Genomic DNA, 15,799 nt, shown 5'->3' on the forward strand with positions numbered 1-15,799 from the left:
AAGAGGGAGGGGGGATGCACATTGAAATGGATGAATAATGCATGGCCCGAAATTGATATTCCTACTTTTAAGCATGAGTAATGAGAAGGCATAAACGGAGACATAAACCTCTCCGGCTCCGCTTTCTTGAATAAGGAAGGAAACCAGGTGCTAGGATAACAGAACGCGCTCATGCTCAGCGCTTTTAAAAAAACCGAGGAGATCAGTAGCACAGAATTAACTTTAAAACATTTTTTTTTAATATAAATGTTATTTTTTAAAAAAAGTTTTTTTTTTAAGCGTTCAGCTTGCTGCATGGATTGCATTGATCCCCGGTTCCATTGTCTTCTAACCACAAAAGACACGCCAAAAAAAATACGTGCCGACAGACGTCCATTCACCAGATTGGCACAGGCGTGCTGCCTTCTTAATATTTATGAGAGGGGGCGTGGCCACAGTGCCCCACTGACAGTTCGGCCCAGCGCATGTTGGCCCCCGACGGAGGACACGCCCACTCCTCCCTTCTGCCTCGTGCCCGAGAGTAACCTCGGGAACGCCCCCCGCTCCGACCCCCTCCCCGCCTGCCTCTCTCCTGTCTCGGGGACAGCCAATGAGAGGCCGAGATCCGCCTCACGCTCCTTCCGTCCCCAATAGGAAACGGCCCTCCCTCCCGGCCCGCGCCAATCGGACACCGCCCTCACGTGTGTGCGCGAGGCAGCCGAAAGGGGGGGGGCTCGCGGGGGGTAACCTTTGCCTCAGTTAAGCGTTGACACCTCGGGCCCCGCCCTCCTGCCACCTGTTAGCCAATGAGAGGCGGGAGCCGTGAGGCGGGCGGCCAATAGGCGCGGGGAGAGAGGCCGGAGGGGGCGTGGCCTGGGTGCGGGGGCCGCCGCGGCGGTGGTGGTGGGGCTGCCGCTTTCTGCCGTCGCCGGTTGCTGAAGGGGGTCCGGCGGAACGGCCCGGCGGACAAGATGGCGGCGGCGGCGGCACCGTTCCGGCTGGGCATGAGCTTGGCGGAGATCGCCCAGTCGCTGGGCTCCTCGGAGCAGGCGCTGCGCCTCATCCTGTCCATCTTGATGGGTGGGTAACGGGCCGGGCGCGGTGCGGGACCGGGGGAAGGCAAGCGCCGGCCAGGGACTTCTGCAGGTGGCACGGCTCGCGATCCCCTCCTACCCTTTGCGCCAGAGCTTGCCAGACCACCTGTAGCCTACCTCGCGGGGCTGTTGTGAGCCTAACATGGGGGAAGTCGGGGGGGAAAGACCACGTGCATACCTATCCTCTCCAGGATCAGAGGAGCAGGTGCTGGGGAACACAGGCAGGATGGTGCTGCTGCAGTCGTCTTGTTTGGGGGCTTCCAGGAGGCACCTGGTTGGCCCCTGTGGGAACAGACAGCTGGACTTGATGGGCCTGGGTCTGATCCAGCAGGGCCTTTCTTATCTGTCTTATCTCTCTTATCTTATCTATCTTATCTATCTATTTACTTGTGGAACTCCCTGCCCTAGAGGCACCTGGTTGGCCCCTGTGTGAACAGACTGCTGGACTCAATGGACCTCGGTCTGATCCAGCAGGGCTTTTCTTATGTTCTTATTATAATTATATACAATTCTATTAGGTGCCGTGGAACACAGGGAGAATAACGCTGCTGCAGTCGTCTTGCTTGTGGGCTTCCTCGAGGCACCTGATTAGCCGCCGTGTGAACGGTCTGCTGGACTTGATGGGCCTGGGTCTGATCCGGCAGGGCTATTCCTAGCTATCTTATCTATCTTATATATCTATGTACTTGTGGAACTCCCTTCCCCAGGATGTGGTGATGGCTGCCAACTTGGAAGGCTTGAAGAGGGGAGTGGGCATGTTCCTGGAGGAGAGGGCTATCCAGGGCTACTAGTCAAAAGAAATACTAGTCATGATGCATACCTGTTCTCTCCAGAATCATAGGAGCATGCCTATTATTTTAGGTGCTGTGGAACACAGGCAGGATAAATGCTGCTGCAGTCATCTTGTTTGTGGGCCTCCTGGAGGCACCTGGGTGGCCACTGGGTGAACAGACTGCTGGACTCGATGGGCCTCGGTCTGATCCAGCGGGGCTTTCCTTATATGTTCTTTCCCCCCCCCCCTTATGTTCTTATGTGTCTGAGAAGCAGGGGTCGGGGGTTCCAGAGGTCAGAATGTGAAATGGGCCCAAGTGGGAGAATAAGATCCCTGGTATCACCTTAAGATTCCGCAGGAGGGCCGTGCTTTTCGACACCCTGTTGAGTTTTGCTGGTTGGAGTGGGCCATACAGGGTTAATTCTATTTGCTTGGTATGCTGCACCGCGCCATCCCTCCGAAGAGCTCCGTGTGGCATTTGTCTCCATCTTCTCCTCGGAACGGCCTTGTGAAGTAGATTAGGCCCAGGGCGGCTGGCCTGAGGTGACCCCGGAAAGTTTCACGGCAGAGCGGGGATTTGAACCCGGGGCCTCGCAGATCCTGGCCTGACACGCTGACCACTACACCATGCAGGCTGTCATTGGCTGGCTGCCTCTTTCTATGAGGCAGCTTCCTGTGTTGACATGAGTCCTGGCCGAGGGCCAGCAAACAGTGGAAGCAGGGCCCTGGCCGTGAATTTCTTAGAGGTTTTGGCTTGGCTGCCTTTTGAACAGGATGCTAGGGTCAGTGGCTTTTTTTTTCTGATTTTGCATGGTCACTCTCCTCCCCCCACCTCTGCAGACCACCCTCCTTGGCATCTGAGGTGCCCACTGGTCTGCCGTGAAGACTTGATTGGCAAGCTGTGGGATGCAAAGAAGGTGGCTGAATAACTAACTCCCTTCTTTTTTTAATCTCTCTGGAGAAGACAGAAGCCACAATTGCTGTCTCACTCCTGCAAATTACCTCTTCCGTACAGTTTTTAAAAAGGTCCTGTTATCTTGCATCGGGCGGGGTGTGTGTGTGTCAGGCCCCCCCCCCCCCCAGCTACTGGAGAGTCAGGTTGGTGTAGTGGTTAAGAGCGGCGGACTGTAATCTGGAGAACCGGGTTGGATTCCCCATTCCCCCACATGAGCAGCAAATTCTAATCTGGAGAAGCGGGTTTGATTCCCCACTCCTACACATGAATCCTGCTGGGTGACCTTGGGCTAGTCACAGTTCTCTCAGAACTCCCTCAGCCTCACAAGGTGTCTGTTGAAAGGAAGGGAAGGCGATTGTAAGCCACATTGAGACTCCTTAAAGGTAGAGAAAAGAAGGGTATTAAAACCAATTCTTCCTCTACTTAAAAACATTATAAGCTTAAAGCATGATCAGTGGGTACTCATTATATGAATGATGTACTGGGATGGATTCTGAGCCTGCAATGTAGTTATGTGGAAGTGAGACTTACTTTAGGGCCGAGGGATTTCCGCTTCTGCCTGTTATGCAGTCTTTGGGCGAGGAGCGTTTTATGTAGAAGGGACCTGTGTAGTTTTGAAATGGAAGGCAATTTGAGCATCAGCATGGAGACGTCTGTGAAGATGCCATCTGAGCAGCAGGATCTGCTAGATTCTCTGAGTCATTAGTAGATGGATAGGACCAGTTTGTACGAAACTGAGGAGTCACAGTAATGCTTAGGATGTGCGCTTTGCCAGATGCTCAAGTGATACGGCCGGCCTCGGGGCGGCGGTTCTCAAAAGTTTTTTCTGCTCTAAATTTAATCCATCGTTCGAGCCTCCGGGCCATCTGCGATCATTACTTGTGCCTGCAAGCACACGCTATTTTGATACCTAGCTGTGGGGATGCAGCCCAGTGCATGATGGGTAAGGGGCTCTAAGTCATCCCTGGTGTTAGAAAAAGATCAGATTGTGTGTTAAAACTAGCCGGCCAGAGAAGCAGGCGGGAGATCATGTGGCTACAAGACCCACACAGCTAAACGTGTAAAATAAATACAAACCTTCTATCTAGGTTCCCATAACTTTAAACAGTGATGGCTTTTAACGTGTGAAAGATGCATGTCCCAGAAATGGGGGGCAGGGGGATGGCAGAGGTCCAGGGATGGCCTGACCATAGTAGGTGCATAGGCCCCCAGTGTTTCAGAGATGCCAAATTAGACAGAAGTGAATGGTTTTCTCTCTCTCTCTCTCTCTCTCTGTGTGTGTGTGTGTGTGAATATATTATGTCTTAGAAATGAAAATATCCAATATTTTTCTCTGGCCATTTATGCTTGGTAATTAGCAGCGCGTTCCAGGCTGAAGTGCCATGCATATTTTTTTTAAAAAAAAATCACGCTGAACCGTGATTCAGGAAGTGACTGTGAAGCCGGCTCATACCTGCTTCGCATTTCTTAAGAGCCCCTTTAACGCAACCTTTTGTGTTTGCTCCGCCCCCCCCTCAAAGAGCCCCCAAAGCGGGTGCTAATGGCTATGCAAATGAAGGAACAAAGGAGCAGGCAAGTGAGGGGGTGTAATTTCTCCTTTTGCATCGGGACCCTGAATAGGCATTTTAAAGGTCGCATTTTTAAAAAAGAGCTTTGAGCAAGCATCAAAATTGACCCTATGTTGAATATGGAGGGCAAAGTCCTAGCTCACTTGGGGCACCAAAAACCTTTGGGCCTGCCCGGAAAGGGAGATACATAAAATATGCCTGTCCATTGCAGTACTTTATCCATCGCTTCATCTCAGCTGCAGAAATGAAAAGAAGTTCTAGGTCTATTGGAGAAGACGAAGAACACTGGGTTAGTAGGCAAAAAATCGTTCTTCCAGGTGGGAGCATCGCTGCACAGTGTGCTTTGAAATGGGAGAGTGGAAGAATCACTATGTGAGAGCCAGCGTGGTGTAGTGGTTAAGAGCGGTGGATTGGAGCGGTGGAGTCTGACCTGGAGAACCGGGTTTGATTCCCCACTCCTCCACATGAGCGGCGGAGGCTAATCCGGTGAACTGGATTTGTTTCCCCACCCCTACACCTGAAGCCAGCTGGGTGACCTTGGGCTAGTCACAGCTCTCTCAGCCCCACCCTCCTCACAGGGTGTCTGTTGTGGGGAGGGGAAGGGAAGGTGATTGTAAGTCGGTTTGAGTCTTCCTTAAGTGGAAGAGAAAAGTCAGCATATAAAAACCAACTCTTGTCCTTCTTCTGAAGTGGTGGAACTTGGACTTGCCGAGGCTAAAAACCAAAGTGTTGGATAGCTTGTTATTTACCAAAAAAAATCTCTTTAACAAAACACCTTTCTATATGCCCTGTTATTAAAGTGAGACAGCAGAATCGTAGATATACTCTGAAGTAAGTCCTACTAAGTTCAAAGTCTAAAAAATATTTGCTGAGAAGAAAGTCCCAGAGAACTTGGTAGCAGTTACTTCCGGGGGGTGGGGAGGGGAAGCATGCGTGAGCCCCGATCCTTTGCACAGTTTACATGGCAATGACTTCCACATGTTCAAGGTAGGAATGGTGGACAATAAATAACTCAGGTGTACAATAAACTGTGTCATCTGGTGAACCTGCAATGTTTTAGGGTGCTTTGAGGGTTAATGCTTAGTGCCTTGCGTGCTCACCTGATTCCCAGGAGAACACCCAGATCCGAACAAGCTCACACCCTTGGAAAGCATTCATATCCAGCAGGTTATGCAAGGTGTGAAGGTGTGGCTATCCCATAAGCAGGAGAGCACAGGAATGCTGGGCTATGGTTGCCTGTGGAATGAGCCGAGGCCGATCTTCTGATTTCGATAACAGCTGTGATACTGGCAAGGGAAGCATTCCTTAAGGAGCAGGCACTGTCAAAATCCAACGCAGGTCTCTTGGGGAGTGACGTGCCCTTGAACTGCCGCACTTCTGCCTCTTCTCTCTCTCAAGAATGTTTTAACTAACCTCAGCCTACTCTTCATAATTTCTTTTTTTTTTTTAATCACTTGCAGGGTTTCCCTGTGTAGGGACTTGGAATTATTTTCCTTATACAGAACTTTCTGCTTCATTCTCATTCCATCCTATAGCCATGACAGTCATTTTGTTTCATAAGAACATAAGAAAGGCCCTGCTGGATCAGACCAAGGCCCATGAAGTCCTCTGGGAAGCCACAAACAAGACGACTGCAGCAGCACCATCCTGCCTGTGTTCCACAGCACCTAGTATAATAGGCATGCTCCTCTGATACTAGAGAGAATAAGTTTCCAGTGTAGCAGTGCCCTGGCTGTGAATTTCTCAGAGTGGCTGCCCTTTGAACAGGACCCTGGGGTCAGTGGCTTATTTTTTGTTCTGATTCTGCATGGTCACTCTCCTTCTCCCACCTTTGCAGACCACTCTCCTTGGCTTTTGAGGTGTCCTTGGCATTTGAGGTGTCTGCTGGTCTGCCGACAGTCATTTCGTTTCCCATGTAGCATGGATAGCGGCCACAGTCTTGGTGTTTGTCATATCTTCATCTTCTGTTCTCTTGGGTCTTCATCTAGGAGGGTCTTCTGACCTGCAAGTGAATGCACACTCCCCACACTGCAAGGTTGTAGCCATTTCTTGCCCTCCCAACGTTTCTTGTCTCTGTTCTTCCTTCTCATGTGGGTTGCAAACTTCTTTGTCCACTTCCCCACATCTGTACCCTGCCCAGTCTCTTTCCTGCTGAAGCTGGAGGCAAAGCATTTATTCTGCAGCCTGTTCTCTTCCGGTCAATGCACAGTCCTCCACAATGTCTGGCCTCAGAACATTAGAAAAGCCCTGCTGGATCATACCAAGGTCCATCAAGTCCAGCAGTCTGTTCACACAGTGGCCAACCAGGTGCCTCCAGGAAGCTTACAAAAAAGATGACTGCAGCAGTATCCTGCCTGTGTCCCACAGCACCTAATATAATAGGCATGCTCCTCTGATCCTGGAGAGAATAGGTATGCATCATGACCAGTATCCATTTTTACTAGTAGCCCTGGGTAGCCCGCTCCTCCATGAACATGTCCACTCCCCTCTTAAAGCCTTCCAAGCTGGCAGCCATCACCCCATCCTTCGGCAGGGAGTTCCACCATTTAACTATGTGTTGTGTGAAGAAATACTTTAATCAGGTTGTACATTTCTGAAACCAGTCAGATGGAGAAGCTTTTTTAATTAAGGTGCTTGCCTGTTTCAGAATGTGGGCATTGTCCGGTCTGTCCGTCACATTTTTATCCCACCGTTCCTCCGTGGAGGTCAGGGTGGTAGTGTGCATGATTCTCACCTCCCCCACTTTATCTTCACGACAGCCCTGTGGGGTAGGTTAGGCTGAGAGAGTGACCGGCCCAAGGTCGCCCAAAAGGTTTCATAGATGAGTTGAGTTCAAGTCCTAGTCCAAAATTCTACACACAACACCACACGACCTCTGTACTTTATTTGTCAACCTATACATTTTTTAGATGATTGTAGTACTTCAGTAGATGCATTTGCTTTGTGTATAAGTGTGCAAAGTTAGAGAATAGTTAGGGAAGAGAGCCAGCATGGTGTCGTGGTTAAAAGCAACGGACGCTTAATCTGGAGGAACAGGTTTGATTCCCCACTCTTCCACATGAAGCCTGCAGGATAGCCTTGAGCTAGTCACAGTTTTCTCCAAATTCTCTCAGCCCCACCTACCTTACAAGGTGCCTGTTGCCTGTGGGCGGGGGGAGGCAATTGTAAGCCGGTTTGAGACTTCTTTCGTTAGAAAAGAATGGGGTATGGAAAACCAACTCTTCTTCTTCCCCTCTTCTCCACTTGCCTGGTCTCCCCCACCACACTTCTTCCAAGACGCATCACTCTGTTTTGCTGTGCGGGTGCTAAGGCCGGTTGCTCTTCTCCTGGCGAGTTTGGTGTTTTCTAGAGACCTGAATGAAACTGAGAAGAAGCTGGTGCGTTTCTGTCACTCAACACATTCATGCTTCACACACACACACACACACACACACACACACACACACACACACACAAAAGCAGCTATCTTGTAAGAAGAAGAAAAGTTGGTTTTTATATGCCGACTTTCTCTACCACTTAAGGGAGACTCAAACCAGCTTACAATCACCTTCCCTTCCCCTCCCCACAACAGTCACCCTGTGAGGTAGGTGAGGCTGAGAGAGCTCTAAGAGAGCTGTGAATTGCCCAAGGTCACCCAGCTGGCTTCGGGGGTAGGAGTGGGGAAACAAATCCAGCTCACCAGATTAGCCTCCGCCGCTCATGTGGAGGAGCGGGGAATCAAACTCGCTTCTCCAGATCAGACTCCACTGCTCCAAACCACCGCTCTTAACCACTACACCACACTGGCTCTTTCTATAACTGCGCTACACCACTTGCCCTTGCTGTTCTTCCCTTCCTTGCGGGTTTCTGGAAGGCTGTAACGGAGCCTCCATGGTTCATGCCGTGTTTCTGCCTGAATCAGAGCAAATGGCAAAGGAACCAAGATGAACTGAACTGCCCTTAGACACGTACGCAGACTCTTGCTTTGCAAGGAAGCGAGGGGAGCTGGGCGGTTTCCGTGGGGCGCTGTCTGGGCCCCTGCCCTCTTTAGACAGCCTGCACCCCATTTCAGGAAAGGAGAGCGTTGGGTAAGAAATGGGCTGAAGAAGCCACTGCGCCACCTTGACAGACAAGTATCTGCTGTCTGCCGTCCTTAACACAAAGGTGTTTCTAGCTCGCAGGCTTCTGTGCATCTCGATGCTGAAAATTATGACACACCTGTTAAGACACATGAACCGATCGGTTGTCTCGAGTTGCTCAAAGGCTGGGGTTGGACCCCGGCCAACCTCTTTCCCAAGAATGAATCGTCCTGCCTACAGTCTTCAAAATCCGAAATGTATTGCGGAATCAGCAGTTTCTTCCAGTATCCCCAGTTGTGTAGGCTTGTGAAGATGCGCTTGGGAATATAGTGGGTAGCGCCTGTGGTGGTTTTGCGAAGAAGTGAGCACAGTAGCTCAGTAATTTACGTCATAATGAGCCAGAGTGGTTGAGTGAACTGCTTTCAAATGTCTTGAATCCTGATCAGTTTCTAGTTCGAGAGAGTCATAGAATCATAGAGTTGGAAGGAACCACCAGGGTCATCAAGTCCAACCCCCTGCACAATGCAGGAAATTCACAAGTACCTCCCCCCACACAGACACCCAGTGACCAGAAGATGGCCAAGATACCCTCCCTCTCATCATCTGCCTAAGGTCCTAAGCTTTCTCAGCCTGGGAGTACAGTTAGTAGTTTATTTTCCTGTTCTCCCCCCACCCCCATTCCAGAAGTTGATACGATAGTAGTAACATCAAGCCATAGTTGACAATGGGGTGCCGCTCATTTATTTTGTCCTGTCGTTGTTTCTAAGCAAATGGATTTGGCAGTTTTTTAAAATAATGGTGAAAAATTTATTTGCTACAACAAATCATTAATAGTTAACAGCAGACACATATTGCCACACAATTAAAAATCATGATGTGACAAATAAAAAACCTTAACATAAAACATCGGCAAGTACTTATAAAACCTATAACTTTCTAAATAATCACTCTATAAAGGAGACACTATCTAGTAGTCTTCCACAACCCAAAATACTTTTAAAGTCTCATAAGCCTTAGTGAAAGGAAACCCGTCTTAGTTCTGTTGAATTACATACAGGTGAACCAGCGACAGTAAAAATCTTAAAGGAAACCTACTATAACTTACTAAAGAAAACATGTCAGGTCAAAGTCTGTATTAAGTCCCTTAGTGTCCGTGGATGCTCCATTGGTAGCACATTTTATAAAAAAGAACCACACTGAATTTGATTTACAGTTTGTTTTTTTATTTGGACCTTTAACAAACCCAAATATAACAAAGTTAACAAAGGAAGAAGAGTGTTACAGCAGGAAGCTAAATTTATTCATCTTCTAAGGACAATGTTTCCTAACGTAATAAGGGACGTAATAAACTTTGACCCGACCCCAACGCTTATGAGGCTTTAAAATAATTTTGCCTTGAAAAATCTATTTCGCCAGAAACAGTTTAAAAGAAATGAATGCGCCCATCAGAGAAGGCAATTGTCATGGGAAAAACTTCCTTGAATGCTCTTGGTCTGTCTCCAGTCTTACGATCCTGGGCCGCTGCCAATAAACGCGGTGGAAGATTAAGGCAGGACAAAGCAAAGTTTAGGAAAGGTTTAGAAACCTTTGATTCCATCGGTAAATCATTAAACCCCTTATCCAGAGTGATTCACTGGATAAGGTTGTAGATCTGAACCTTTCAAGATGTGTGTTCAAGCCTCCGGTTCAGCCAAGGGTTCAGCGATTTGTCAGTGGTATTTTTTTTTATCCAGTTTAAAAATGAAAGAAAGTAGAGCTTCACCTGGCAAGATTATTGTGAGGATGAATGAGAAAAGTTGTAGCCGTATTATGGGTCTGATATTAACACAGCCTAGAAAGCTTTGTGGAAGGAAAGTGGACCACGCTGAAAGGAAGGGCTGTAGCTCAGTGGTAGAACCTCTGCTTGGCATGCAGAAGGTCCCAGGTTCAATCCCCGGCATCTCCAATTAAAGGGATTAGGCAAGCAGGTGATGTGAAAGACCTCTGCCTGAGACCCTGGAGAGCTGCTGCCAGTCTGAGTAGACAATACTGACTTTGATGGACCAAGGGTCTGATTCAGTAGAAGGCAGCTTCATGTGCTCATGTGTTCATGTGACTGCTTCTACAATGAGACTGCTTCTCTGGGGGCAAGAGAATAATCCTGATCTATGTTCAAAAGCAGTAGCAGGGAGATGCCTTTATTGTGTGTGTTAAACTGCCGTCAAGTCGCTTACGACTCATGGCGACCCTATGAATGAAAGTCCTCCAAATTGTCCTATCTTTGACAGCCTTGCTCAGATCTTGCAAATTGAAGGCTGTGACTTTATTGAGTCAATCCATCTCTTGTTGGGTCTTCCTCTTTCCTGCTGCCCTCAACTTTTCCTAGCATGACTGTCTTTTCTAGTGACTCTTGTCGTCTCATGACGTGACCAAAATACGATAGCCTCAGTTTAGTCGTTTTAGCTTCTACGGTCAGTTCAGGCTTGATTTGATCTATAACCCACTGATTTGTTTTTTTGGCAGTCCACGGAATCCGTAACCCACTCCTCCAACACCACATTTCAAAGGAATCTATTTTCTTCCTCTCAGCTTTCTTCACTGTCCCGCTTTCACACCCATACATAGTAATAGGGAATATTAGGACAAACTAAAACATCACCAAGCAGTGAGCAAGCGATCTCTTCTTTAAGCGGGGCAGATTTTTATCACGGTGGTTTGGGATTGTGTGTGTATGCTTGACCAAAAAGGGGGGGGGGATGTTGGTCATAATAGAAAGCCCAGATCTGTAGACAGCGATAGTTCTAAACTAAGGCAGAAGAGACCATATGCAGACTTACAGTGCCAGCCAATGCATGTCTATTTAGCAGTCCCACTGTGTTCAGTGGGGCTTACTTCCAGGTAAGCCTGCACAGGATTTGCAGCCTCAATTAGGTTGCACTTTTCTAGGATGTACTAAAGGCTACCGGGATAAAGATACGGTGGTGGTTCAATTCCTGCTAAACTGTCTTCTTGGTGTGGTGCTGGAGAAAGAAGGTAATGCCACCCACCCATCAAGTGCAGAGAAAGAGCAGAACTGGCTCTCGTTCTAGACTCATGCAGGGCTTCACAGTTAAGATACCTGCAAAGGGCTCAACGGAGAGCTACCTTATCTTAGGGACATGGAAAAAAACCCTGTGTTATCCCTTCTGCTGCCCAACGAGATTCTGCCTCATCAGGAAGTGAGTCAAGAAGTCCCTGGTGGTCTTGTTAGCTTCATGATGGGGAGCGTGCGTTCAGATCCATGCAAAAGAGAACATCTTGTAGCGCAAGGGCCCTTGGGGAGGGCACAGGATGTGTCTGAGCTCTCTGCGAACCAAGAGGGACTGGTACGGGATCCCTCTGTGAGGCACACACGCCGCTGGAGAGCCAGCGTGGTGTAGTGGTTAAGAGCAGCGGACTCTAATCTAAAGAACCGGGTTTGTTTCCCCAACCCTGCACATAAGTGGCAGACTCTAATCTGCTGAAACAGGTTGGTTTCCCCACTCCTACACACGAAGCCTGCTGGGTTAGTCACAGTTCTCCCCGAACTCTCTCAGCCCCACCTACCTCCCAAGGTGTCTGTTGTGGGGAGGGGAAGGCTATTCTGATACAGTTGGGCTAGTCACAGTTCTTTCAGAACTTTCTCAGCCTCACCTACCTCACAGGGTGTCTGTTGTGGGGAGAGGAAGGCGATTGTCAGCCGGTTTGAGACTCTCTAAAGGTTGAAAAAATCGGGGTATAAAAAACCAACTCTTCTTCAAGCATAGACAGCATCCAGATATGGGAGTGCTATACTCCCCGATACTTGCAGCATGGTGTAGTGGTTAAGAATGGTGGTTTGGCGCGGTGGACTCTAATCTGGAGAACAGGCTTTGAGTCCCCACTCCACATAAGCGGCGGACGCTAATCTGATGAACCGGGTTGGTTTCCCCACTCTTCCACATGAAGCCAACTGGGTGACCTTGGGCTAGTCACAGCTCTCTTAGAGCTCTCGCAGCCCACCTACCTCACAGGGTATCTGTTGCGGGGAGGAGAAGGGAAGGTGATTGTAAGCCAGTTTGATTCTTCCTTAAGTGGTAGAGAAAGTCAGCATATAAAAACCAACTCTTCTTCTTCTACACGAGGGGGGGTGCTTGATACACTAGTTTCCACTAGTGTAACAGAATCTTTGAAACTGACTTCTGACAAATAAAGATGATCAGCATCTGGCTGGATCGCTATGAGTCCTGTTAAAGTTTTTTTTTTTTAACTATAGAAAGGTTTTTAGAAGGATAACAATTAGTATATCAGGACAGTATTATGGGAGAAGAAACTACTACTTAGTCGTTTTCAGAAGCTAGTAAAAAGGGACCTTGGTGATAGGATTTTTGTGGTCCTGTCTGAAAACTGATTGATGTTTCCAGGGTGCTCCTTCTGGGATTTTTACTCTCTCAATGCTTGTTGGTTCAGCGTTTCCGCCACTACATGCTGTTGCTGAGTTTAGGTGTCATATGCCTAAATGCAGATTCATGTAATTAGGAGGCATCCAGAAGTGAATCTGTCAGCTCCTGCATAATACTTGCATCCCTGAAGATAATTTCTGAGGATAACCGTGTTGGTCCGTTGAGACACTAGGAAGAATTTTCTAACAGCGGTTCCTCAGTGGAACAGGCTTCCTCCGGAGGTGGTGAGCTCTCCTTCCCTGGAGGTTTTTAAGAAGAGGTTAGATGGCCATCTGTCAGCAATGCTGATTCTATGACCTTAGGCAGATCATGAGAGGGAGGGCATCTTGGCCATCCTCTGGGCATGAAGTAGGGGTCACTGGGGGTTTGGGGAAGGTAGTTGTGAATTTCCTGCGATGTGCAGGGGGTTGGACTAGATGACCCTGGTGGTCCCTTCTAACTCTATGATCCTATGGTCTGCAGTACAACAGTGAGATTTGAGTCCAGTAGTGCCTTAGATATCAACAAGATTTTCAGAGTATAAGCTTTCAAGAGCTAGATACCCGACGATGTAAGGTAGCAAATTAAAACTGCATTTAAAATAGACGCAGAATCACAGGATATTTAAACTAGGCACCAAGTTAAAGGCAGCCGCTCGAGTTTTTAGTGCAGCCGAGATAAATTTGGCAACTGCCAAAGAGATGTGATATTCGTTTCCAGACAGAGGACTGAGTAAGTGATAATCCTTCGGACGGGAAAAGTTGCAAGAAGGGGGGGGGTTATCAGAGAAGCTCTTAAACTGCTGAAGAATTTGCGTGAGAGGAGAAAATGTTTCAGACTACAGGAGCAAATCCTTTGGCCACGTGGTACGTTAGAAAATCTCCCCAAAAGATCAGCAGTACGTGGTGCATTGAAACGGGCCAGGGAGAATATAGACGCTTATTGCCAACAAATGGTCTTGAAGGAGAAAAACCTAAATACAATGGAGAGCAAATTTCGTTTGGCATCTGATAGGCGACTCCAGTCTATTAGTTCCAGGTATTTCTTTAATCAGAGTACAAGCGCCATCAAAGCCTAGTTCAGACAAGCCAGAGAGGGAAAACCCTAATCCAGAAATTGGCACTATGGACTTGCAAAGGGATCAGCGTGGTGAGAGCCAGCGTGGTGTAGTGGTTAAGAGCGGTGGTTTGGAGCGGTGGACTCTGACCTGGAGAACCGGGTTTGATTCCCCACTCCTCCACATGAGCAGCGGAGGCTAATCTGGTGAACTGGATTTGTTTCCCCGCTCCTGCACATGAAGCCAGCTGGGTGACCTTGGGCAAGTTACAGTTCTATTAAAAGGTGCAGAGACCCCCTTTTATCCCCTCTAATGCTAATTTGGTGAACCAGGTTGGTTTCCCCACTCCTGCACATGAAGCCAGCTGGGTGACCTTGGGCCAGTCACAGTTCTCTTAGAGCTCTCTCAGCCCCACCTACCTACCAAGGTGTCTGTTGTGGGGAAGGGAAGGCGATTGGAAGCCGGTTTGAGTCTCTCTTAAGCAGTAGAGAAAGTCGGCATATAAAAACCAACTCTTCTTCATCAGAACATGCCTGAAGCAAAAGGGGGGGAGGCGGGATGGAGAAAAGGGTAAGAACAGTCTGAACTTCAAGGCAGCAAACCAAGCAGATGTGGCCAGCTGTTTCATGCTAGCGTCGAGGCGCATGACTGAAGAAGCCACTTATCCGAGAGTGCCAAACAGTGCATGGAGGAAAGATGATTGAATGGATCTGGACCCATACATGGGTGTGCAAAGTGCCGGCAGGTCGCCCCCGACTTATGGCGACCTGGTAGGGTTTTCTTTTCTTTTTCTCCCCCATTTTTTAAAATTTGTTTTATAGTAGGGGTACCGAAGGAAAAAAAAGGAAAGGTGGAAAAAGAAGAAGAAAAACCTTAAAGGAATATCCGCCTGACAATAAAAAATATTACATGCATATAAACACCTTGAAAGCCTAGAAGCTTAAAAACTACTCAAGCCGACTACATTAACGTACTTTCTTTTTGCTATTCAGAAAAAAAAGATTATTATAAATGTGTTCAAAAGAAGAACACCCTCTAAACCTGGTCCATTGCCTATTGTAACGGGGGAAGGTTTCTGCTCTGTTCTTAACATTGCATCACTTTTATATTATATAAGTCTTAATTGATTTTGGTTAACCTTAGGTCTCGACGTATTTATAAAATAATTTCCATTTTTCATTAAACTGTTCAAATGTCATATCATTGGTTGCATTTACCATAAACGTCATTTTAGCCATAGTGGCATAGTCCAGCATTTTTTCTTTCCATTCTTCAATGTCTAGTGGTAGGGTTTTCAGGGCAAGAGACTAACAGAGGTGGTTTGCCATTGCTTGCCTCCGCGTCACGACCCTGGTATTCCTTGGTGGTCTCCCATCCGAGAGGGGCCGACCCTGCTGAGCTTCTGAGATCTGTCAAGATCAGGCTAGCCCGCGGCATCCAGGTCAGGGCTGGGACCATATAGGGACCCCGTGTTGAAGTTGAGTTGCAATTTTTGCCTGAGACACCTGTAAAGCTGATGGAATGTGTTAGCCACCCCTGGAAAAAACAAATCTTTGGGTAGCTGCCATATTTACGTTGGGAAATGTAAGGTTCCGTTTTAATGTGGCGTTTGTGGTATTCTTCTCTCTTTCAGGCTACCCCTTTGCCTTGTTCCAGCGCCGTTTTCTTTTCCAGAAGGAGGTCTACCTCAGTCACCTATACAACACATTAACAGGGGTCTCACTTGCCTACTTCAACTTCGGTAAGGGGGGAGAAGACGGTGCAGAGGAGAGTGACGAGGATGATGAGGGGCCTGGAGACCAAGCCTTATGAGGAAAAGCTGAGGGAGTTGGGAATGTTCAGTCTGGAGAAGAGGAGGTTGAGGGGGGACACGATTGCTCTTTTTAAGTATCTGAAGG

At 48.1% G+C, this 15,799-nt stretch overlaps 1 protein-coding gene across 1 annotated transcript in view; it reads left to right on the forward strand.

The window, feature by feature from the left end:
- Positions 1-964: 964 nt before the first annotated feature.
- The window catches only part of LPCAT3 (lysophosphatidylcholine acyltransferase 3), a 28,332-nt gene continuing 13,497 nt past the window's right edge, over positions 965-15,799 (forward strand). The window contains exons 1-2 of the mRNA XM_056848307.1: positions 965-1,059; positions 15,535-15,642. Coding sequence (XP_056704285.1) covers positions 984-1,059; positions 15,535-15,642 — 184 coding nt within the window. The 5' untranslated portion in view covers positions 965-983. The remainder of the gene's footprint in view (positions 1,060-15,534; positions 15,643-15,799) is intronic.

The sequence above is a fragment of the Euleptes europaea genome, chromosome 4 (assembly GCF_029931775.1).
Source record: "Euleptes europaea isolate rEulEur1 chromosome 4, rEulEur1.hap1, whole genome shotgun sequence".
Taxonomy (NCBI): domain Eukaryota; kingdom Metazoa; phylum Chordata; class Lepidosauria; order Squamata; family Sphaerodactylidae; genus Euleptes; species Euleptes europaea.